Consider the following 23,931-nt stretch of genomic DNA (forward strand, 5'->3'; position numbering starts at 1 on the left):
CGTTTAATGTTTTAGAGAAGCAAAGAATTTATTTAACTAAATTTAGTGATAATAATTATATCTTCCTCAAACCAGAGACAAAACTTTATCGTAACTTATATATTTATTTAGTTATAAAAATTAAATTTGCCAGATTACTTCTTTTCTTATATATAACATATAGACTTTAATATAATTGTATTCTCATAAACATAACTTTCACTCATTGCTAACTCTTAACATATAAATAACTTAATTTAATCCAATCAACACAATTTAACAATAGAGTAACAAGATATGATTGTACAAATTTTCCATGATTTATTATAAAATAACATTTTTATTGGATTTATTGAAAGATTATTAGGTTTGTCAAGTTTTACATCTTATATTTAAGGAATGGAAAAGGTTTAATTAGTCAAGTACCAAGAAGCTGGTTATTATTATCATTATAATTTATTATTCTATAATAGGGTCATATTAAAATAATCATTCTTTTTATATTGGAATGGAAATTAAATCAGATGGCTTATTTATATAGTTACGTAAGTGGCACTTTAATACCAGTCAGCTGCAAGGTGTTTATATAAGAGGAAGATCCTTGACTAATTGATAGTTTGAAGAATAATATAATAGTATAACTAATGTTATATAATAACAAATTATAAGGTTAAATAAAAAAGATTATGTAAATTAAATAGATTATCATGATTATTTATCAAAACAAATGCCATTAATAATAGGTACATTATAATATAAACTATATCTATTACATTTTAAATTATAATTTTTAGTTTTAAATTTTATAAAGAAATTTTATTCAAAATATTTTTTATGCCAATTTAAACATTTATCATTAAATTAAAAATGTTAACTTAATGTTTGAATATTTTTATAAATATATATATATAATGTTTATAAATTTTTAATCAAGAATCCCAAAAGACAACAATTCAAACTAATTATTATTTTATCCTTCTGCTTCTAATTATATCTAGTCTCCTTATGTCGGGTAGAAGAAGTATAAATGAATCAAGTGGTTGTGTCGCATCACCAAAACAACCTGCTGCACATTTTGACTTTAAAGAAGTTATCAAAAGACAATTGACTATACCAAACATCCTTCTGAATTATATTATCGGGAACGGCACAAGTAATTTTAATATAAGTAAGTATATTCTTAACATACAAATACAAAACACTTCCGACAATTCTTTTGTTTCCACTACAACTTTTCTTTTTTCTTTTTCTTAATCTCCATTTGCATAACAATTCAAAATATCATCTAATCTTATTTGGCTCTTCTTTTATTTATCACAAACTACTTGGTATTAGACGGAGTATGTAATATGATAATAAAAAAAAAACAACAACCACTATGTTACAGTATCTATTCTTTTATCCTTTATCCTCTCAATGAGTCTTTTATTATAACCACGCCTTTTAAAGATAATTTAAAGATACAAAGTTTCCGAGACTCATTAACTCTCTATTCAAAGACCTTTATCTTTTGCAGATTTGCTTCAATTTCTTTGTTTCCAATTTCCAAGAATTTTTATAAAGCTTTTTATTATATACGTAATAATGGAAATTCAGCATCAGCTTCATTACCCGCTTTATTCAAACCTCCTGGCAACAGGACAATATTCTCATTACACAAATAATCAAATCGAGAATTCTACTATATATTCAGACATCTTAACAAATCCTGTCACGATGGTTGGCACAGGAAATTTGCCTTCTTTATCAGTTAATAGTAATCAAGAATTTTCAAATCATCCTATTCATACACCATTATCAAATGAAAATTTTTTTAATACCTCATCAATATCTCTTGCAAATGGTGGAGAAAATATATCATCAACCTTGTTTTCTACTGAAACGTATCAGCCTTTGGCTAAAATTGATAATTCTAATATTTCTTTATTAAATGTAAGTTATTGAAAACACGTTTATATTATAAACTTAATATTATTTATCAAACCTACTTATCATTTATATTCTATGGCAGTTTGATATAGTTGTAAAAAATTTTCACAATACATAATATATATATGTATTCTTATTATATATATATATATATATAATATTAAATTTAATATATTATGGTAGTCCTAAGAAGTGCAAAAACATATATATATATATATAATATATATATAATATATATATTTTTAACACATTATATTACTATTTACAGTGCTCCACGTAAAAGTATCTTGTTTTATAACTATCCATTTAAATACCATTAACATGTATGTTGATCTTTTATCAATCTAAATGAAAAAAGTTTGACATTGTAATGGAAATAAAATATAAAAGTCACTATTAAAACTACTTTTTAAAGAGAGATTTTTTTACCATTATTTTAATCAAAATTTGATATAGTCATTTTAATATTAACAATTTTATTTATATTTATAAATATATAACTTATTGATAAGTTTTTTTTTTTTTACCACGTTCAACAGTTTAAGGGTAAAATGTCAAAATTATCATTAAAATATAATAAACATTAAAGATTATTTTATTTCTGCTTCATATCATTTTTTTTTTATTCCAACAATACATTTGATAAAGTAGCAAAAATTTTTCTTATCATAATAAAGATATTCAAAATAGAATGTATGAATACTTAAATATATTTATAGTAGGAATCCAAAAATATATAAGCTTTATAACTTCTATCCATCAATCACCAATTACTTATCTTGTAGTAAGGTAAAACAAAATTCTTTTTAATCGGAATGCAAACTGATTTGTTATATTAAATTTGATACACTAGAAAGGTACTCTGCTGAAAATTTTACAACCTTGTATTTTATATTATATATATATATATATATATATATATGATCAAAATAAAATTGATAGAGAGAAAAGGCGGCGAAGAAGACTTCGGTGTTGCTGAAGAAAGGTATCAGCTACAGCCCGCCTTGTTACGTTGATGATGGAGGAAGTGTTAGAAGATACTGAAGACTCTATCTATATAAGAGTAGAAACGAAAATTTCGCACTTAAAAATTTGTTGATACTTATGTATTGACCAGTAATTTTATTTTTCTAAAAAAAATATTTTAATTCATTTTCTTATATTTAACTTATTTCTATTGATAAAAAAAACATTTATATATCATGAAAATTGTATATATGGATAGACCATCTAAACTATATAAATGTAATGATGAATATATACAAAATCATATGTATATTGAGAGATTAAAAAATTTTGGTCTTGGTTATTTTGATAAAACATTTTATTATGATTCATATCCTTCATCTCCTTTTATTCAGACATCTACATCTGTATCATCTCCAAATTCAACCTGTGATTCAAATTCAAACTCATCAAATCATCAAAATCAAAATGGACCAAGTATTTGTGCTGGTTGCAGTGGAATTTTAAAAGAAAAGTTTATCTATTCTATGAATAATCAATTTTGGCATTCACAATGTTTACGTTGCGAAACGTGTTCTATTATATTAGAACAAAACCCCTCTTGTTATATGAAAGATAAAAAAATTTATTGTAAAAAATGTTATGATAGGTTAGTATTAATTTTTTTTTTCTATTAAATATATTTTTATTTTTAGTAAATTTTATGCTAAATGTTCTTCATGTAAAAGAGCAATTCAATCATCAGATTGGGTAAGAAAGGCACAAGAAAATGTTTATCATCTTGCATGTTTTTCCTGTGATCAATGTAAAAGACAATTATCAACAGGTGAAGAATTTGGATTACAAAATGATAAATTATTATGTAAGCAACATTATATGGAACTGTTTGATGGTGATGGAAGCAGTAATAAAACTAAAACTAAAAGAGTTAGAACAACATTTGCAGATGAACAAATAAGTGTATTGCAAGCTCATTTTCAACTTGATTCAAATCCTGATGGAGCAGATTTAGAAAAAATTGCAAATATGACAGGATTGTCAAAAAGAGTAACACAAGTTTGGTTTCAGGTATGTAAATATTTTTTTTTAAAAAACATTCATTCATTCAAAACCAGTGTTTATTGTAATATATTATTTATTATATAAATGTATTTTTTGATGAAAAATATTTTTAAAAATTTCATCAAAATTAGATGCTGTCAATTTTATAATGTTTTATTATCTTATTACTTATTTTCACTTATTTCAACATTTTTATTATTATAAGCCAAATTTTAACAACACAACAAACAACTAATTTCACTTTTTTATAGAATTCCCGTGCACGTCAAAAGAAATATCAAGGTCATAAGAAGGGAGGTAATGGAACTATCAATTGCAATACTACAAACGGAGAACTTAACACAAGTCCTGGTCTTAAAAGGCCCGATTCTTTAATAAGTCATACATTAAGTACTACAAGTGGAAGAAGTTCTCCACGTTCTGTATCTTCTCCAAAAACATATCGCGATGAAGTAATGGAATGTAACAATAACGGACAGGATGCTTCATTTTCTAATCAAAACATGTCATTAAACACTGTTAATAGCATGGATGATCGAAATAACTTGATCTCAACAAGTTTTAATATGGATTGTGATTAACCTCCAAGCCTGTTGAACTGTATATTTAATATTCTAATAAACATGTTTACTTTATATTTCCAAATTTAAAAATTCTTTAATAATAGCTTTATTTGACTATCTGTCAATTATTTTTTTGTTTATTTATTATATATCTCAAAAAAAAAAACAAAAAAATTATTGGAAATTTGTTAAAAAATTTGCTAAAAAAAATTATCAGTTAAATGTAAAAATTTTTTTATCTTTTTTTTTCTGTTAAAATAGATATTATTATATTAATTTGGTTTCCATTTTATCATTAAAATGATAAAAATTAAACTATAAGATAATACTCATTCAGACAAAGTTTCATAAAATTGTGATAAAATAACGTTATTAATTTATTATACATAATAATCTTTGAACAAGAAACTTGAAATGTTATCATTTTAAAGCATTATGGAATTTTTATAAAAATGTACCTTTCATTTTGTATCGTATTTATTAATTGGTTTAGTTTAATGATACTTTTATAAATAAAATGTTTGAAAGGGAAAAGTTATGTAGTTCTAGATTGATATATATTTATTTAAAAGTAGTTGAGAAAATAAATCACTTTTAATGATATATAAAAATTTTTATAAATATCTAAATGTACTTCAATACAACATATATATGTATATACATATATATAAAATTTTAACAAAAACTGCCCCATTTACTTAACTAATTTAAAAGGTAAAATAATATATAAAAAAAAAAAAAATTTGAATCAATGAATGAAAAATAAATGAATGGAATAACTTTTAATTAATATATAAATATACCTTATAATATAATAAATATATTCATTCTGCTAAAGGTTGTTGTGGAAGAATATTTAATGTCATATCTTTCATTTCATGAATTTGTTTTTCATCATCATCATAACTTTTATCATCTTTACTCTTTTCTTCATCCATAATTGACATATCTCCTGCATGATAAATTACATATAAATCTGTTGTCATCGAGATTATCCTAATAATACAATATAAAATATGCATTCTCCATCTTAATTGATCTGGATTATAAATAGTACAAGACCCTTTTGATTCATTATTACATGTCTTCTCCCAAACTAAACATGTACTATCAATTATCATTCCCCATAATATAGGTGATGGTAATGTTCCAATTAAAGAAACAAGAAAACCTTGTAGTCCTAATGAAATACTTCGTGTTGCCGGTGGAACAGATCTTAACAACAATAACATTCCTGGTACTACACCAGATCCAGCAACATAAGCACCAGCAATAACAGTTGCAAAAAATAATATTACCATACTTTTACAATCATCCTTACAATATTCTTTTTTAACAACATCATTTTGAGCACATTCACATTGTGTAAATTCAAGTTGATAAGTCTTTTGATCAATTACATTTACGTACCTGCATCCAGCATGACAAGGAGAATAAAAAGCATTTCCATTTGAATCACAAACAGGAAAAATTGTTGCAGATTCACAACCACAATCAGCATTACAACTTTTTGTATAGTTAAAATTTGTTACCATTCCATTTCTACCAACTGAATTAACAACAGAATGACATCCCAAAAATGCTTTTCCAAAAAATAATGAACAGTTTATAATTGATATTACAAATACCATTATTGCAGCTTGACGACCTGTTAATTTAAATTTTCTTGTTATAAATCCACCAGTTATAGTCCCTAATGCTAAAAAATAAATAAATAAATATAATTTATTTTTTTGTTTTTTTTTTTTTAAAAAGTATATATTTATATATATATATATATTAATAATAATTTTTTTTAATAAACATTTATATTACATTAAATATAATATATTGATATTTAAATTATAATAATTAAAAAAAAATATACTTACCAAACCCGAATACACCAAAAGCTGCCATATACTGATGAACTTGGTATTGTGGAATTCCATAATGATTTTCTAAATATTTAGGTAAAAATACCATATATCCTTTAAAAGCAAGAATATCACAAACTCTTCCAGCAACAGAACCCAAGTAAACTTTAGAATTTAAAACTTCTTTATATGATCCTAAAAAGTCTTTTATTCTTTCAGTTGTTGTTTTATCATCATGTGAAATTGTTTTTTCAACTTTATGTTTATCAAACAAAGTTAATTCTCTTGGTTTCTTTTGTTTAACATTTACTTCCTCATCTGTCTCTGCAACTTCAGTAAAAGTAGAATTTTTACCATTTGGAAAGAAAAATAAAATTAAAGAGGGAAAAATTGCTACAATACCAATTATTAAAAAACCAAGCCACCATGCTCCAATCCATGTTGGATCTTTTGCTGTTAATCCTGGTGGTGGTGAAGTAAATGTATAATAAATTCTATTGCATGCACTACCAATTAAAAAACCACATATAGGTCCTAAAATTCTAATAAATGAAATTCCAGCAAAATAAACTGGCATTGATTTCCTTTTTACATTATCATCAATAAGTGGAATACCAAGACACCAAGGCATTGTTCTTCCAATACCTAATGCAAGAAGTGAAAAAAACATAATACTAAGTGCACCAAAATTAGAATCTTTATTTTGGCATTTAAATTGATAAACAACATCACGAAGATTATTAACAACTTTACCACAAAATGCAAATGGTGCAGTTGCAGCTTTACGTAATTTACTTATATCATCTTTTGTATTTGTTTGTCGATTTGATGTATATTGTTGTAATGATTGTAATAAAGATTTATCTGTTGTATGACCGCTTAACCATGTAGAAAATTTAAAATAAATTTCATCCATCAATTTTTTATCTACAGAATATACACTTGGCTCTTCATCATCATCATCATCATTAATATTATTATTATTATCATTAATATTATCTGTTTCTAAATTAGAAATGTTATAGTTAAAATTAATTGTTTTTTCTAATCTTTTAATGTTAATATTTTTACCAGTTTTAATTTTTTCTAATATTAAATTTTTCATTCCTTCAGGTAATCTTTCTTTAATAGGTAAATAATTTAAAAAATCTTCTATTATAACATTAGATGAAAGTAATTTTTGACTAGGTTTTAATTGCAATTCAATTTCTGTTAAATTTAATTTATGTTTTGGTACAGGAAATATAAAATTTGGCATAGCAATCCAAATATGTGCTAAAGCAATAACAATTGTTCCAGCACCAATCCATTTAGCTCTATTTCCACGAGATCCAAAATAAGAAATAAAAATAACTGTTGGTACATAACCAATATCAGATGCTGAAACAAGAAACCCGGATAATTTTGATGGAATTTGAAATTGTCTTTCAATTGATTGTATAGCTGATACCATATAAGAACCACCAATAGCTTCTAGGAAATAAACTACAACAAATACTCCTAGAAAAACATACAATCTGTCGACCATTTCATTAAAGTAACCTATAACAATTAAAATAAATTTTTAAATATTTTCTAACTACATTATTATTATAAGTTAAAATACAATAAAAATAAAATTATAAATTAAATAATATATATAATATATATTCTATTTATTTGATAATGTGAAGATCTATAAACTGTTCTTTTATCTATTTGTCAAAATCTATAATTCTATTTTCGATCATACCATATTTTAATTCTTGAAATCAACAACATTCATTAACAAGAATAATACTATAGTTTTTGCCGTAACAAAATTCTCTTCAAATAAATATTTATATATCTTTAAAACTAAAACATCATTCACAGTCATTTTGTAGTGATATAGTGGTATAAATAACATATATTTCAATGTCTTTTCAGGCATTGATCACTTAAATAAAACAAAATAAATGTTAACTTCTTTATATAAAATTTGTCACCTTGGAATATACATAAAGTCTTTATAAAATTAAATGATTTTCAATAATGTAGACATATGATGTTTAAAATTATTAAGTATTTTTAAATGAATCAACTACAATATAATATATAAGATAATTTTAAAGCAAAATGAAAAAAACGATTAATTGTATTTATGAATAAATAATTAGTGGGTTATTAAAAAAAAAAAGTACAATTATTACACAATAAAAGTTGTTTCTTATTCATAATATATAGAGAAAATTATTAGATATACTACAATAACTATAAATATACCTAAAAATAAATTATATTTAAAGGCGTCAACTAACTTCTATTAATATATTAATTTGGCGAATCTTAAAAATTTGTCAATTTTATATTGCCTGTAAAATTAATTTACCGCAGAGTAAACATTTCACACAATAATTTATACAATTGTAATGAATTTATTTTAAAATATATATTAAATTAAAGAAATGGAAACATATTTAAATATTTTTGATTAAAAAAAAATGTCAACGTATCTAAAAAAAAAGTCAATAAAATTATACAAATCATTAAAATCACAAATTGTAAAGAACAATATTTATTTATATTATTTTTGTACGGTTTAGTAAAAATTTTACAAATATTTATAAATATAATATATAATAATAGGATATAAAAAATATATATATATATATATATTTTTATTTTTACCATATTGATAAGATAATAATAATAAAAAAATTTCGTTAATTTAATATTATATAAATTTTTAATAAATCAGTTTTATATAAAAAATTTATTTTATAATATTTATTTATCATTAACGTTTCTTTTTATATAAACCACTTTTTTTAAATAAATGTAGTCTTTTTCTCTATTAAAGATAGCCAAAGTAAATTTATATTTTTAGTCATATATATAAGAATCGTAGATATTAAACTTTAATTAACAAAATAAATAAAAAATTTCTGTTAATTTATTTATAAAAAAAGAACATTTTTTAAAAAAAATATTTTTTGAAACTTTAATCATGTAAAATTTAAAAATCATTGTAAAATCTTAAATTTATATATTTTTTTTTAAATAAAGATAAATAATATTAATATACAACATGTAATAAAAAAGTTTACAATAATTTTAACACGTATATGTGATTTATTGTTAAAAACATACTTAATAAAATATATAAAAAATTAAAAAAAAAAAAATAATATTTTATTTTCAAAATAATTTGTTTTAAATTTTCTAATATTTTTATTCATTGTAGTTATTAAATATTAATAGTTTAAAATTAGATTAGATAAATAATTGATGAAGAAAAGTTATTTTTTATACTTAAAATGTATTTTCAATTAGTAGAAGGTACAGAAAATAATTTTTTTTTTTAATTAATCATTGAAAAATAATGTTTTTATTTTGATAATAAATAACTAAATATTTAGCTCATATATTAATAAGTGATTTAATAAATAAGTTTGTTATTAAATATCTAGTTAATTAATTACAAAATATCTACTCATTTTTAATTTCATATTATAATATTATTTTTTTTTGTTTTATTTCTAGATATATGGTTAATCATTTATAAGTTTTTGTTAAAAAATTAAAAAATAAAATATTATAATTAATGTATTTAAAAGCTTTTGTAAAAAAAATGCATTGAATATAATAATGTTAATCAATATTTAAAAACAAAAAATAAAAGATAATTTTATGAATTAAAAACAATCCATTACGTTTGTTCACTAAACTAAAAATTATATCTTAATCAGTAATAATATTAAAAAAATAATATCATGTTTTCATTATTTTTAATTGTTAATTTACATTTAGTGTTTTTAAAATAACATAAACCAAGATTTCATATAACAACATTATTTTATAAAATGTGATACTTTATCATGTATACTAAAATCATTTTTAAAAATTGTCCAATTTGTTTATAAGTATTCTTAAAAAAAATCTGTTGTTTGTAAATATACTTCAATGAATATTTATTTAAAGGGGTAAGTTATTATTCAGTGATTATATTTAAATCTAATTGTTTACAACATTTTTTTAATAAATATAAAACTTTTTGATTACAAAGAATGTATTTTATAATTATAACAAATTTTTTTGATCTATCATTTTTAAACATAACATGTTTCTCATAAAAAAAAAAACTTTTTTAAATATTATTTCTGTGTAAAAAAAAATTCATTACAATTTGAAGGAACATTATTTAATATGTTAATAAAAGTAATAAAAATTATTTATATTTTTAACATTTCAATAAAACTATTTACCATAAAAACAAAAATTTTGTATAAAAATTAGAAAACAAATGCATTATTTTATTTATTAAAATTTATAATCTACTTCTCCCACCAACAATTTATAAGTACTATTTTACAAAAAATTAATATATATACTGTAATTGAAACATTGAATTTAATAAAAATATTTTACAACATCTTTTTAAAAAATTAGTTATATTTAATTACCACTTTACATCTAGAAATATATTAATACATTTAACTTTTCAAAAGAATCATTAAATGCGAAAACTTTTACTTTTAAATTAATAGTTTTCTTGTATTATAGAAAATATGACTAAATGGTAAAATAAAAGTTACTTATCTGAAGTCAATAATAACTTGGTAGTTATATACTATGTAGCATAAAACCAAAAAATGATATAATATAAAAAATAAAATGATTATAAATATTTAAAAAATTTATTTAGAAAAAATTAAAACCCTACATAAGATCAACTTTACCCGAGTTAACAAAATCAGAAACTACACTCCAAGGAATTGCATGAATGCTCTCCAATTCAACATCATAAAATAAACTAGCACCAGGTGAACTATAATCAGGAATTTCAAAATGTTTAACAGAATCATCTACCACTTTAGCAATAACTCTAGCACATGATTGTTCTTTAGAAGCAATAGGTTTTGACGAAAAAAAACCCTCTAATTTTGAAAGAACCTCTTCATGTAAATGATTATCATATAATTCAACAAATTTTTTGCAATGATTACGTTCTCTATAATCCATTAATTCTTCTCTTCCTTCAGTCCTTAATTTTGTATCTATATTTAAATAATGTAAAGGATTTTCTTCAATAAGTCTGAGTCTTTTGTTAATGTATGATTTAACCATATATTGAATTCTTAGTATTTCCATTTTTCTAAAAGCAAACTGAACAGGTTTTGGTTTTTTTTCGTATAATAAATAAATTTCATCAATTTTTTCTTTTTCTTGATTTGCAACTTCAAGCATAGCATCGACAATTTCAAAACGATGAATTAAAAGATCCGGTGCTAAATATTGATTATGCCATATTTTAACCATTTCTTGTACGATCTAAACATGAATATATTGTATAGAAAAATTTTCATTGTGAAAAAACTACCTCTGTACAAGTCATCTGTTCAGCATCTTCAGTATCCTGGAAACTCAATTCACATTCATCAACATTAACTGTATTTTCCTTATTATTCATTGTAAAAACTGGAGAATTTCTTTTATTACCTAGAATCTAAAACATCTGTATAGATAGTTTTGAAATGCAGAATTTTTCAAATAGAGACATCGTATTTTAGAATAAAAATTTGCCATATTACCCTTTTGTAACATTAATCAAACTTTTTTCATAATACAAGGTACAATATTTTATCGTGCTAAGATATTCTTCTTAATAAATTATATAAATATTAAAATAAATGTGTAATAATTTTTATAGACAATTATTGTTATAAAATATTTATCTGTGATGATATTTTTTTAAGTATTAATAAAAAGAACAATAAATCCTATATTTAAGTAATGTGTTTTGTCAGAATATAAGTTGTCCTTACTTAAATGGCGCGAAATATTGTTTTTTTTCTATTTATATACATACATTTTTATTTATTCCTAACACGATTTTAACATAGCAGCCACATTATTTGCGTACGCATTTACATGGAATAACGTTCCCGTATTTAAATAAGTTGTGCATTTGATTGTGTTTTTTGCTTTTTCAGATCTTTTTAACAAGCGGTTCTTAATTTTATTTATTAATTCTTAATTTTTATTTTTAATTTTAAAAATATTTTTAATTAGTAACTATGAGGAAATCGTAGGTTTTGTTAGTAATTTTTTTTAGTTTCAATCAATTTTTTATTATAGCGGAATTAAACGGCGTCTTCAAGAAAATGGGTCTGAAATTATGGAAGATGATGAAGATTCTCGTAATTCGCATGGAGTTGTTGCTGTTAATGTTCCTGCTGGCAAGGAAAAAGACTCTGAATTTCAACCAAGTAAAAACAGCAAGTTAACTAACTTAGATGAAGAAGTATTGGTAAATGGAATTGTTAAAGATCCAACAAAAACTGATATTTCACAAGCACAAGCAATTGAGCAGACGCATTATATTATTGTTCCATCATATGCAAGTTGGTTTGATTATAATTCTATTCATATCAATGAAAAGAAAGGTCTTCCTGAGTTTTTTAATGGACTTAATAAAAGCAAAACTCCAGAAGTTTACGTTTATTATAGAAATTTTATTGTGGACACATACCGTTTAAATCCCTTTGAATATCTTAGTGCTACAGCTTGTCGTAGAAATTTAAGTGGTGATGTATGTGCAATCCTTCGTGTTCATCAATTTCTTGAACAATGGGGACTGATTAATTATCAGGTTGCATCAGAGAGTAGACCAACTCCTGTTGTACCACCATCAACGGCACATTTTATGGTTTTGGCTGATACACCAATGGGAATTCAACCTCTTGTTAGGCATGGAAATATAATTAAGAAAGAGGAAGTAACTGAAACATCCACTGAAAAAAACAATAAAGAATCAGATGAAGCAGAGGTTGATGAAAATATTCCTCTTCATAGAAGACCAAAAACTTTTGTAAGTAGTTTAAAAACAGATCAATATAGTAAAGCTATTGCTAATATGAAGGCTAAAGGTGCTTTACCAGGAAAAGAATGGTCAGATCAAGAAACACTTTTACTTTTAGAAGGTTTAGAATTGTATAGAGATGATTGGAACAAGGTTTCTGACCATGTTAGCACTCGTTCACAGTATGAGTGTATATTAAAATTTTTACAGCTTCCTATTAAGGATTCATTTTTGGATGATGCTAAAGATTTTGATACTGTTTTAAATAATGATAATGGACCCTTACCATTTTCACAAGCTGGTAACCCAGTAATGTCTACAGTTGCTTTTCTAGCTTCGATGGTTGATCCTCGTGTTTCACAGGCTGCAGCTAAAGCTGCATTAGAACAATATTCAAAAGTAAAAGATGAACTTCCACCTGTTGTTCAAGAAGCTCATAAACGAAATGTTGCTCAACATTATGCTGATACTGGAAAATTAAATGCTACAGTTGGTCTTGAGGCTATTATACCTGGATCAGAAACTAAAGATAGTGAAGCAATGGAAACTGGTGAAAATGATTCTGTTAACGAATTAGCTAAAGAGGCTAAGAAGTTATCAGATGAAACAATTAGTACTGCGGCAGCTGCTGCTCTAGGTGCTGCTGCAGCAAAATCAAAACAATTAGCTGTTGTTGAAGAGAGGAAAATGAAATCATTAGTTGGACAGATTGTTGAATTGCAGATTAAAAAACTTGATTGTAAGATGAAATGTTTTGAGGAATTGGAAAACATTATTGATAAAGAAAGAGAGCTTTTGGAATTACAACAAACACAATTATTAATAGAAAGACAACAATTCCATGCAGATCAAATGAGATATTTAGATTCTAGAGCAAGAATGGATGCTCAACAACAATTAGTTACTGAAGGGAAACTTCCTTCACAATTACCACCAGGATTTGAAGTTAGTGGTCCACCACCACCAACGCAAACAATAATTGCTTCACCATCTACCACAATTTCTAAACCTGAAGTTGAAACAAGTATTAAATCAGAATCTTCAAGTGAAAATACTCCTGCTCAAGTTCAACGGCAAGTTCCACCACCTGTACAACAACCAATGCAAAATCAAATGCAACCACAACAGATGCCACAACAGCAACAATTACCACCACCTCCTCAACAACAGCAACAACAGCAGATTCCTCCACCACAATCTCATCAACCTCCAGTTGGACCTCCACAACAAATGATGCAACAACCTGCTTCATATCCTCCACCGCAGCAACCTGGACAATATCCACCTATGCAGCAACAATACCCACCACAACATGCATCTCAGCCTCCCTATCAACATGGTTATCCACCACAACAAACGTATGGAGGACAACCACAGGGTAAGTTTTAAGATAACTATTTATTTTATCTATTTTTTTAGCTCATTATCAACAGCCACAACAACCTGGTTATTATAATACACAACCAGCTCCACCACGGCAACCTTATCCACAACAGTATCCACCAATGCAATCTTATCCAGGACAGCCACAACAAGGATATCCTCCTCAACAAAATGTCAGGCAACAGTATGCTCCACCACCACCACAAAACCAAATGTGGGGTGCAGGTCCTCCTATGGGATAAAAAAACATTAACATTCATTTTCTCTTACAAAAGTTCGTCAATTTTTTTACTTTTTTTTATAGATAATTTTGGAACTATTCAGTTTTGGTAGGACCATTTTTTTTAATAAAATTAAGAAAATATATATTTTTTTTTATTTTTTATGAATTATTTTAAAAAAAAAGGAAATTTAATCGTTCATTATTTGATTATGATTATCTGTTAAAATTTTAATTCAAAACTATAGTAATTTTACAAAATAATACATTTAAAAATTTTTTTGGAATTACCTTTTTTTGTTTTTACTTATTAATTGTGTAAAGAAATTGTGATTATTAGAATTTATATAACTTTTTACAGGTATTATTTTCTTTTCATAGGATCCTTTTTATAAATTATTTTTACTGTTTAAATGTCAACTTTTAATCCTTTTTGTTAATTATTTTAATTTATCCAGTATTTAGTTTATTATATTTAAAGTAAATCTCTTTAAAGAAATTTTTATTTATTTAAATTTTTTTTTCAAAAAAATAGCATAGTAAATCAAATTTTATATATGTTCTTAATTGTCTATGTTCAACATTATTATTTTTATTAATCTTCTTGTAATAAGTTATCATTTTTTTATTATTTTTTTAAAAGTTAAGTTTTTAAAATAAAATATTTTGAATTATTTTTTATAAGAATAGTTCTCTTAAAAATTTGTAGACAATATTATTATAAATATAATATTTAGGTAAAGTTCCATGATTTTTTATGCATTTAAACCTAAATAACAATAAAATAAAAAATATTTTAAGAATAAATAATAAAATTTTTCTGTTTTATTATTTTTTAATAAAATATAAAAAAACACTGGAAAAAAAATATTTATCTTAGCACGAAAATTTATGAAGTTCTTTTATAAAAAAAAAGATTAATAAATCTTTTTAAAATAGACATATAAAAATTTCTCGTTTTTGAAACTTTTTAATAGTATTTTAGAAAACTTGTATATATGGTGTTAATTATAAATGTATATTTTATATTAATATTAACACTACTTGAATATATTCTAATTAAAATAAATGATAACATTTTATAAATTAATAAAAAATTATTATATAGTATCAATGAATGATATATAATTTAAAATTATTTATTTTAATATGACATATTGTAAACAAATTAATTATTATTATCATATATTTTGGATTTTATTTTATTATTAACTTCTAAAATAAGTTTTAAAAAATTTTCCTTTTTGAACATGTAGCAATATTACAAATAAAAAATAATTTTACCATTTGAATAAATGTTCTTATTTTATTATACATTTTTGAATTGCCTTTTTACTTTTATAAAGGTTGTTTTCGATAATTATATATTGTTAAAAAGTCAAAGTATAAGTTATGTGTCTTTCTTATTTGTTTTATAATATTGTAGTCAAGTTTTATCAAATTGAACGATTGAACTTTTAAATAAATTTAATAATGTTATAAAAAAGAAGCTAAAACGAATAAATTGTTGTAGGATGTATTTTTACAATACTTTGTTAAAATACCTAAAATTGTAAGTAAAATAATATGTTTAATCAATTAGTTATTTTATTTTAGAAACTTATTATCAATTGAAAAAAATGCTGCTGACAGCTCGATGAAACATGACATTCTAACGAAACTGAAAATATTGTTTTTTAAAGTTTATTATGACAAATATTTTAAGAGAATTTTGATATTCTATATTTTTTATTTACATATTAATGATAAAATTTAACATTATGAATATTTATTTAAATAAAATTTTATTTAACATTAAAAGTTAACTTTTGTTATCAGATAATTTAATTATTTTTATTGAGAAAAGAATAAAATCATTATAACTATTTAATATTAAGCTTTCTGAATAAAACTATATTTTTTAAAATTAGAACATCATTTTTATATTTATTTACAAAATATTATCAAAAAGAAATGTTTATATAATTTACCTTGAAATTAATTATATATAATTTTTTCCATAAAATTATTTTTTTTTTTTTCTAAAACATTTAAGATTACTTTATTAGAATATTTTCTCTTACACAATATATGAAATTACTTTGATTTTAATATGAAAAAGTTATACAATTATAAAATATTTTTTATATAAATAATTTTATTATTATTTAAAATCAAAATTTAGTATATGAATAAATTTTTTTTATGTATTTTTTATATGTTTTTTATATTAAACAATTTTATTGATGTAACTTATTTTCAATTCAACTATTATAGTAAAATTGTCTCAATAATGTATAGTTCCAAAATTAAAACTAATACAAGTTGTAATATGTTTTATTATTTTATTTTTCAAAACACGGTTTTTGGAAAATTCTATTATTACGATAAAATTATCTACTTATAAATGTACTAGTATTATTAAATTTAATAGTTTATTGTACTTTTTTAATAAAATTTTTAGTAATTAAAATTAGTAACCGTAAAATAGATGTTTAATTTAATAGTTCAAAAAAATTACAAATTATATTTTATAAAAATGTAATAAAATAATAATTTTTCATAGCTAAAATATTTGTAACAATAACTTTTATACAATTTAAATAAATTTTTATTGTAAAAGATTTTTATTTTGTAAATTATATCAAAAATGTAATACATATAATAGTGTAAGAAAAATAAAAGTAATTTATTTTAAAATATTATTACAAATAGAAATATATTATTAGTGATATTTACTTTTGTGATAATTTAATATATTTTTATATTTTTTTTTTGCAAAATATTAATAATACAGAAATACTTTTATACATTTGTTTAATTTAATTGTGCTTTAAAATTTTATGTACATTGGTGCATGTAATATACTTTGCAAGAAAATATTATTAATTTATTATCATTAATTTTGTTGATATTGAGCATATTTTAGTTATAAGTGTCAAATAAATGTAAATTATAAATATTAAATCAAGTTTAGAATGAAATTTTTTGATATAATTAAAGTTAAGAAATATTTTTAGATTAGTAGGAAGTTAATTTATAAAAAGATATATTCTCATAATATTAATTAGATTGTAATAATCAGAATAAAATTTCTCAAAAATAAATTAAATTTTATTTAAAGAATAAAAAATATATTATACAAATAAACAATATATATATATATATATTTTTTTTTTTTTGTAAATTTAATAATTTAAATGATTATTGTGGTAATTATCAACAAATAAAAAAATATTTTTAACAATAATTTTAAAATTTATTAGTTATTTTATACATATATATATAAGATAATTCATTTTAAAACTTATATTATATTTTGTTAAGGTAGATATATATTTAAAATTACTTTTAAATTTTTAACAAAACATTTGCTGTTTTTTTGCCTAAATATAATAATTTATAAATATTTAAATTCCATTAAACTTAAAAAATTTGAAATGTGATTTATAATATGATTGATTGATCTTTTATGTTATATAACAATTATTATTTAACTATTTCCAACATATTACATTTTATAAATGGTTAATATTAAAATTATATTGTTATATTGTATACTTTTATTTTTAGTATTTATGATGTGTTTAATATTAAAGTTCACTAACAAAGCATTAATATTATTTATACTATAATTGTGTTATACCTATTTTTATAAAATTTATCAATTGATAAAAATTAAAATAAAAAAAATTTTTTTTACATTAATCTTATACTCAAATAAAGTTAATTGTTCATTTTTATGTGACAAAAATACAAAGTATTAATCATAATATTATTCTTAAATATTGAATAGATGTATATATAATATTATTACACTACTTCTATATGTCTTTATTTTTATAAGAAAATTATAAATAAACAATATAATTTTATAAAAAAAAACTGTATTAAAATTTTATTTATTAAATGAAATGTCAAAAATTTACATATTTTATAAAAATATATTTAATTGACATATCGTATAATTTTTGTAATATTATTATATTATTTATTAATATATTTTTTTATTAAAAAGTTTTTCAAACATCAGATGTATAATATAATTGAATGATATTACAAAAGAATATATATTACTTTAAGAAAAATTTATTGTAATAGTTTTTTTTAAAAAAATATAATTATTTAAATAGCTATTAAAATATTTTTATTAAATCAGTTACTATTACTTAATTAAAGAAATTTGTATTAATAGGTAAATTTTCTTCATAATATTAAATGTTATAAAAAATTATTATATTATATTGTTATAAAGTGATATAAATTAAATTTATATTATTATTAATTTTTTTTTATTAAACTTTTATTTTAAATTCAAAAAAAAAATATTATATATATATATATATGTATTATACATATATTTCTATAAAGTTTTATTTTTATAAATATTATCTTTTTTTTTCTTCATATATTTATTTTCTTTATATAAAATATTATTTAAAGAAACTAAAAGTACTTTTAATAATAATTGCATATGATTAGGCATGATGCTTTTTTAATGAAAAGATGATATTGAAGTGTTGCATATTTACAATCGAAAAAACTTTGAAATATTAAAGTTATATATATATATATAATAATGTAGACATTCATAATATATTCTTATCTCATCCCTAAAATGATTGCTGATCAAACGTGTCATTTTAGGAAGAAAAGGTTTTGCGCAAATAATGTGGGAGTTCCATACATCCCTAACATTGCACAAAATTCGTTTCAACAGATTTATATTTGTAGTTCGACTTACTGTCCTCACTATTTCTTTCATATATATATATAAATATACATATATTATAAGTCATTAGAAGTAAAATTATTACATGTTGTGTCTTACATTACAATATAGTATTGTCATAAACGCCAAATATTAATTTAATTGTAGTTACATCATTTTTATTTCTAAAATTTTAAAATGTCGAAACTTTTAAATACCAAGAAATTTAGACAATTTATTATCCTTAAAATGGACTTTTTGTTTATCTTTTTAAGCAAATTTAAATTATACCACTAAAAAGTATATTTATGAAAGAATATGGGGTACCTATTATTAATATTATACATTATTTAGGTAATCCTATATTTATTTTATTGAATCATCCTTATGTCATATCATTTTATGTTTTATTTTTGATATGTGGCATAGACGTCATTATTTATAATATAATATTTTTAGTATAAAACTTTTAAAAGTTGATTAGATATAAATTATTATTATACTATCAACCTTATCAGATTAAACTTATGTATATGTATATAATTTTTTTTTAAAATTATTTTATAAATTATTTTTATATATAATGTTTCAGATAGGGTTAGAATTCTTAAAATTTATAAATGCATTTGGTATGCAATCATCTGACATGTCTAATGAACATGAAAATACATTAATATATAATAATGAAAAAATGGAAATTCCTGTAACTGTATATAAATTTGATTCAAGTGTTGAATTTTTATATGGTCGATTTGTAAAAATAAAATTGACAAATGATCATTTAATTGTAGGCTGGAAAACATTAAATTATGGAGATTGTTTATATATTGATGATATATTTGATATATATATTGGTTGGGGAATAGAACCAGGAAAATTTAAAGATGAACAAAAATTAAGAGGTTTTCTTGGTAGTTTTTGTAAAGGTGAATCTACAATTGAAAATTGTGTTCTTACTATTTGTCATGGTTCTGATATAACTCATGGTTTATTAACAACAACATTTTTATTTGATAAACAAAAATTAGCATTACAATGGAGAGATTACCTTAGAAAGCGTTCTAATGAACTAAATAAACAACAAAAAAATTACTTTTATTTTTGGAAAAGATTGTTTACTAAAATTGAATGTTGTGTTTTAGTTGATTATATAACACCAGATGTGTATGTTTATAAAAAAAAATTTTTTTTTATAATATTAAATTAATTTTAAGTTTAACTGAGTATATTATACCATCTACAAAATTGAAAGAAGAACGTAAACAATTAGAATCAGATATATCATTACATGTACCAGAATTTAGTAAACAAAAACAAATTTCACTTGAAACAGTATTATGTCCTAAATTTCAATTACATGTTTATATGGTAACAATGAAAAGAAATGATATTAAAGAAGTTTTTGATAAAGTCTTTCAAAAATCTATTGCATCTGATACTCAAGTACATAATTATTTATTACGGGAACATTGTGATCAAAGACTTAATGAGATATTATTTCCTCATCATAGTATGGAATCTGTTACAAAATTAATAAATAATTATGAAGATTTCAATGCTAGTGGTTTAACTTTTAAAGGGTATTTAAATTTTTTAATTAGTCCTGAAAATACATTAATAAGAAAAGGGTATATGAAATTAAAAAATGAAGATATGAATGAACCATTATCTCATTATTTTATAAATAGTTCTCATAATACATATTTACGTGGAAAACAAATGAAAGGACGAAGTTCAGTTGCTATGTATAGATATGTTTTATTATTAGGATGTAGAAGTGTAGAACTTGATTGTTGGGATGGACCAAACAATGAACCTATTATAACACATGGTCCACAAACAATTTTTTTTTGTACAACAATTCTTTTTAAAGATGTAATTAAGGCAATTGCAGAAACAGCATTTGTAAATTCAAGTTATCCAGTAATATTATCTTTTGAAAATCATTGTTCATTAAAACAACAACAAGTAATGGCTCAACATTGTAGAAATATTTTAGGAGATTTACTACTTAGTGAAGCATTATCAGAATATCCAATAAAGTCAGGAGTTAAATTACCTTCACCAAATCTTTTAAAAAGAAAAATTTTAATAAAAAATAAAAAAATGGACAGTAATTGTAGTCAAAATTCAGAAGATAAATCCTATGGAGATGATGATTATCATTCAAATAATATAATAATACAACAATCAAAAAGTTTTGATGAGACTAATGAAAATGAAGAAGAAATATCACATGTTTTTATTGATGATAATATACAATTACCAGATGATGATAATTCTGAAGATATTAAAAGAATATATTTTGATAGAAATGAAAATATGATAAATAGAGAATGTAATAGACCATCTAAATTATCTTGTTCAACTGGTTCACGTCTTAATTCTGTTGACGAAATATCACCAATAATAATTCAAAATGAACAGATAAATAAAAATGATAATATTAATAAAAATGATCCATCATGTACCCATATATCAAGTACATCTGGAGTTGCTTCTGATTTATCAAATCTTGTCAATTATGTTAGAGCAATGGGAAAACTTACATCATTTGTAGATGCAAGTAATAAGGGAATAAGTTCTGAATTATATAGTATGAATGAAGTTAAAGCAATTGAATTATTAAAAAATGAAGGTGAACAATTTGTTGAACATAATAAAAGACAAATTACACGTGTTTTTCCAAAAGGATCTCGGATTGATTCAAGTAATTTTATGCCTTTAATGTTTTTTTGTTCAGCATGCCAAATGGTAGCAATAAATTTTCAAACACCTGATTTACCATTTCAAATAAATTCATCTTTTTTTGAAACAAATGGTAATTGTGGATATGTTTTAAAACCTCAAAATATGAGAAAAGAAAGTATGAAATTTGATCCATTTGAAACTCATCAAGTAGAAAATGTTGTACCAAATACATTAAGAGTTACACTTATCTCTGGGCAAATGCTTGGTCTTTTGACAACTAAACGTCCCCTTGTTGTTTATGTTGAAGCTGAAATGTATGGTATACCAAAAGATTCTTCTAAAAAACCTTTTAGATCAAAAGGTGTTAATATACAAACATTTAATACAAGATTTTCAAATTCAATTAATGATGAAAATTGTCAAATTGTATTTGATAAAATAATTATGCCTTCTATGGCATTTTTACGATTAGCACTACTAGACGAAAATAATCGTTTATTGGGTCAACGTATTATTCCAGTTCTTGGTTTAGCACCTGGTTATAAACATGTTATGTTACGTAATGCATATAATCGTTTTATTGGTCCAGTTTCATTATTTGCCAAATTTGAGGTATCTGATTATGTTGCTGAACAACATAGAGAAATAGTTATGCAACTTCAAAATCCAATTGCAGCTTTATCTAAATTAAGAACATGGGAAACAGCTTTAGAAGACCCAATTGGAACATCAGGATTAAATAGAAATATTAATTCTGGTCGATCTTTAAGTAATATTAAAAGAAATAGTTTGGATGAAAATAAAAGACAAATGTTAGAAGTTTTAGAAAAAGTTGGTGAACAAAATCAAGAACATATAAATAGAGTAATGAGTATATCAGTAGATAAACCAATACAAGGTGAATCATATTCAGATACTTCTGATGTAATATCACCTAATAAATTAACATCACTTGATGAAATTGATTCTGCAATACAAGAAAAAAAAAGTTCACTAGATAGTTATTATGATAGACTAAAAAAGAAACAAACATCTTTTAGTAGTTCACATGAAATATATGATGGAAAAAAATATAGTCAATTAAATGAAGGATCAAATACAAATTTTTTTGGAAAAATATTAAATGAGGAAAAATCTTTTTATATTGATACAATGGATCTAAAATTTCCTGAAATTCCTTCATATTTTGAATCCAAGGATGTTGTTAAAAAAAGAAAACAATTTGATAAAAAATTTCCTGATTTTTTATCGACAGTAGAAAAATGGTCTGCTAGTGGTTCAAATGAAAAAAAGTGTTTTAAACAAAATCTTAAAAAAATTCCAACTATTATAGATATTGAAAAATATGAAATAATTATAAATGAAATTATTTTTAAATTAATAGAAAAAGATATTAAAAAAATACATAAACGATTAGAGATGGGTTATGACACAGAATTAAAGACAATGCAAAAAAATGCAGAAAAAGATAGATTATTAGAGATTCAAAAATTTCAAGGAAAAGCAAGTATAAAAACAAAACAACGTGAAATTTCAGATAAATATATTAAATTAGGTATTGAAAATAGGAGGGCTTTGTTAAATTCTAAAGAACGTCGTTTTGAGGAAATTAATCAAAAATTTACTGAAATTAAACAAATAATTACAAGTAATAACGATGAAAAATTTAGTGCTGCTAAAAATTTTATTCAATGATCTCTTATAAATTATTGGTAATATTTAAATTTATAAAAAAAAAATCTTTTGCGAATTAAAAATTTAATAAAATT

General features: G+C 22.3%; 6 protein-coding genes across 6 annotated transcripts; 4 read left to right on the forward strand and 2 right to left on the reverse strand.

Moving 5' to 3' along the window:
• Positions 1–1,563: 1,563 nt before the first annotated feature.
• Positions 1,564–1,923, forward strand: SRAE_0000018900 (Hypothetical protein; the record flags this gene model as incomplete). Its single annotated transcript, XM_024646046.1, has 1 exon — positions 1,564–1,923. The coding sequence occupies one exon, from the start codon at positions 1,564–1,566 to the stop codon at positions 1,921–1,923; it is 360 nt and encodes a 119-aa protein (XP_024500268.1).
• A 1,202-nt stretch (positions 1,924–3,125) lies between these two features.
• SRAE_0000019000 (LIM/homeobox protein Awh) lies at positions 3,126–4,517 on the forward strand (the record flags this gene model as incomplete). Its single annotated transcript, XM_024646047.1, has 3 exons — positions 3,126–3,523; positions 3,570–3,942; positions 4,188–4,517. The coding sequence occupies 3 exons, from the start codon at positions 3,126–3,128 to the stop codon at positions 4,515–4,517; spliced, it is 1,101 nt and encodes a 366-aa protein (XP_024500269.1).
• Positions 4,518–5,323: 806 nt separating this feature from the next.
• Positions 5,324–7,888, reverse strand: SRAE_0000019100 (Kazal domain and Organic anion transporter polypeptide OATP family and Major facilitator superfamily domain, general substrate transporter-containing protein; the record flags this gene model as incomplete). The annotated part of the gene is made up of 4 exons (XM_024646048.1): positions 5,324–6,198; positions 6,371–7,360; positions 7,427–7,825; positions 7,870–7,888. The coding sequence occupies 4 exons, from the start codon at positions 7,886–7,888 to the stop codon at positions 5,324–5,326; spliced, it is 2,283 nt and encodes a 760-aa protein (XP_024500270.1).
• A 3,147-nt stretch (positions 7,889–11,035) lies between these two features.
• SRAE_0000019200 (DNA replication complex GINS protein SLD5) lies at positions 11,036–11,786 on the reverse strand (the record flags this gene model as incomplete). The annotated part of the gene is made up of 2 exons (XM_024646049.1): positions 11,036–11,647; positions 11,697–11,786. The coding sequence occupies 2 exons, from the start codon at positions 11,784–11,786 to the stop codon at positions 11,036–11,038; spliced, it is 702 nt and encodes a 233-aa protein (XP_024500271.1).
• Positions 11,787–12,393: 607 nt separating this feature from the next.
• Positions 12,394–14,803, forward strand: SRAE_0000019300 (SANT/Myb domain and SWIRM domain and Homeodomain-like and Winged helix-turn-helix DNA-binding domain and SANT domain-containing protein; the record flags this gene model as incomplete). The annotated part of the gene is made up of 4 exons (XM_024646050.1): positions 12,394–12,404; positions 12,455–12,720; positions 12,763–14,556; positions 14,598–14,803. 4 exons carry the CDS (start codon positions 12,394–12,396, stop codon positions 14,801–14,803), a joined length of 2,277 nt encoding a protein of 758 aa, XP_024500272.1.
• Positions 14,804–16,295: 1,492 nt separating this feature from the next.
• On the forward strand, positions 16,296–23,857 carry SRAE_0000019400 (Phospholipase C, phosphatidylinositol-specific, X domain and Phosphoinositide phospholipase C family and Phospholipase C, phosphatidylinositol-specific, Y domain and EF-hand domain pair and Phospholipase C,phosphoinositol-specific, EF-hand-like domain and PLC-like phosphodiesterase, TIM beta/alpha-barrel domain-containing protein; the record flags this gene model as incomplete). Its single annotated transcript, XM_024646051.1, has 4 exons — positions 16,296–16,333; positions 16,378–16,462; positions 20,064–20,635; positions 20,686–23,857. 4 exons carry the CDS (start codon positions 16,296–16,298, stop codon positions 23,855–23,857), a joined length of 3,867 nt encoding a protein of 1,288 aa, XP_024500273.1.
• Between the last annotated feature and the right edge of the window lie 74 nt (positions 23,858–23,931).

Source organism: Strongyloides ratti, scaffold srae_scaffold0000001, assembly GCF_001040885.1.
Source record: "Strongyloides ratti genome assembly S_ratti_ED321, scaffold srae_scaffold0000001".
Taxonomy (NCBI): domain Eukaryota; kingdom Metazoa; phylum Nematoda; class Chromadorea; order Rhabditida; family Strongyloididae; genus Strongyloides; species Strongyloides ratti.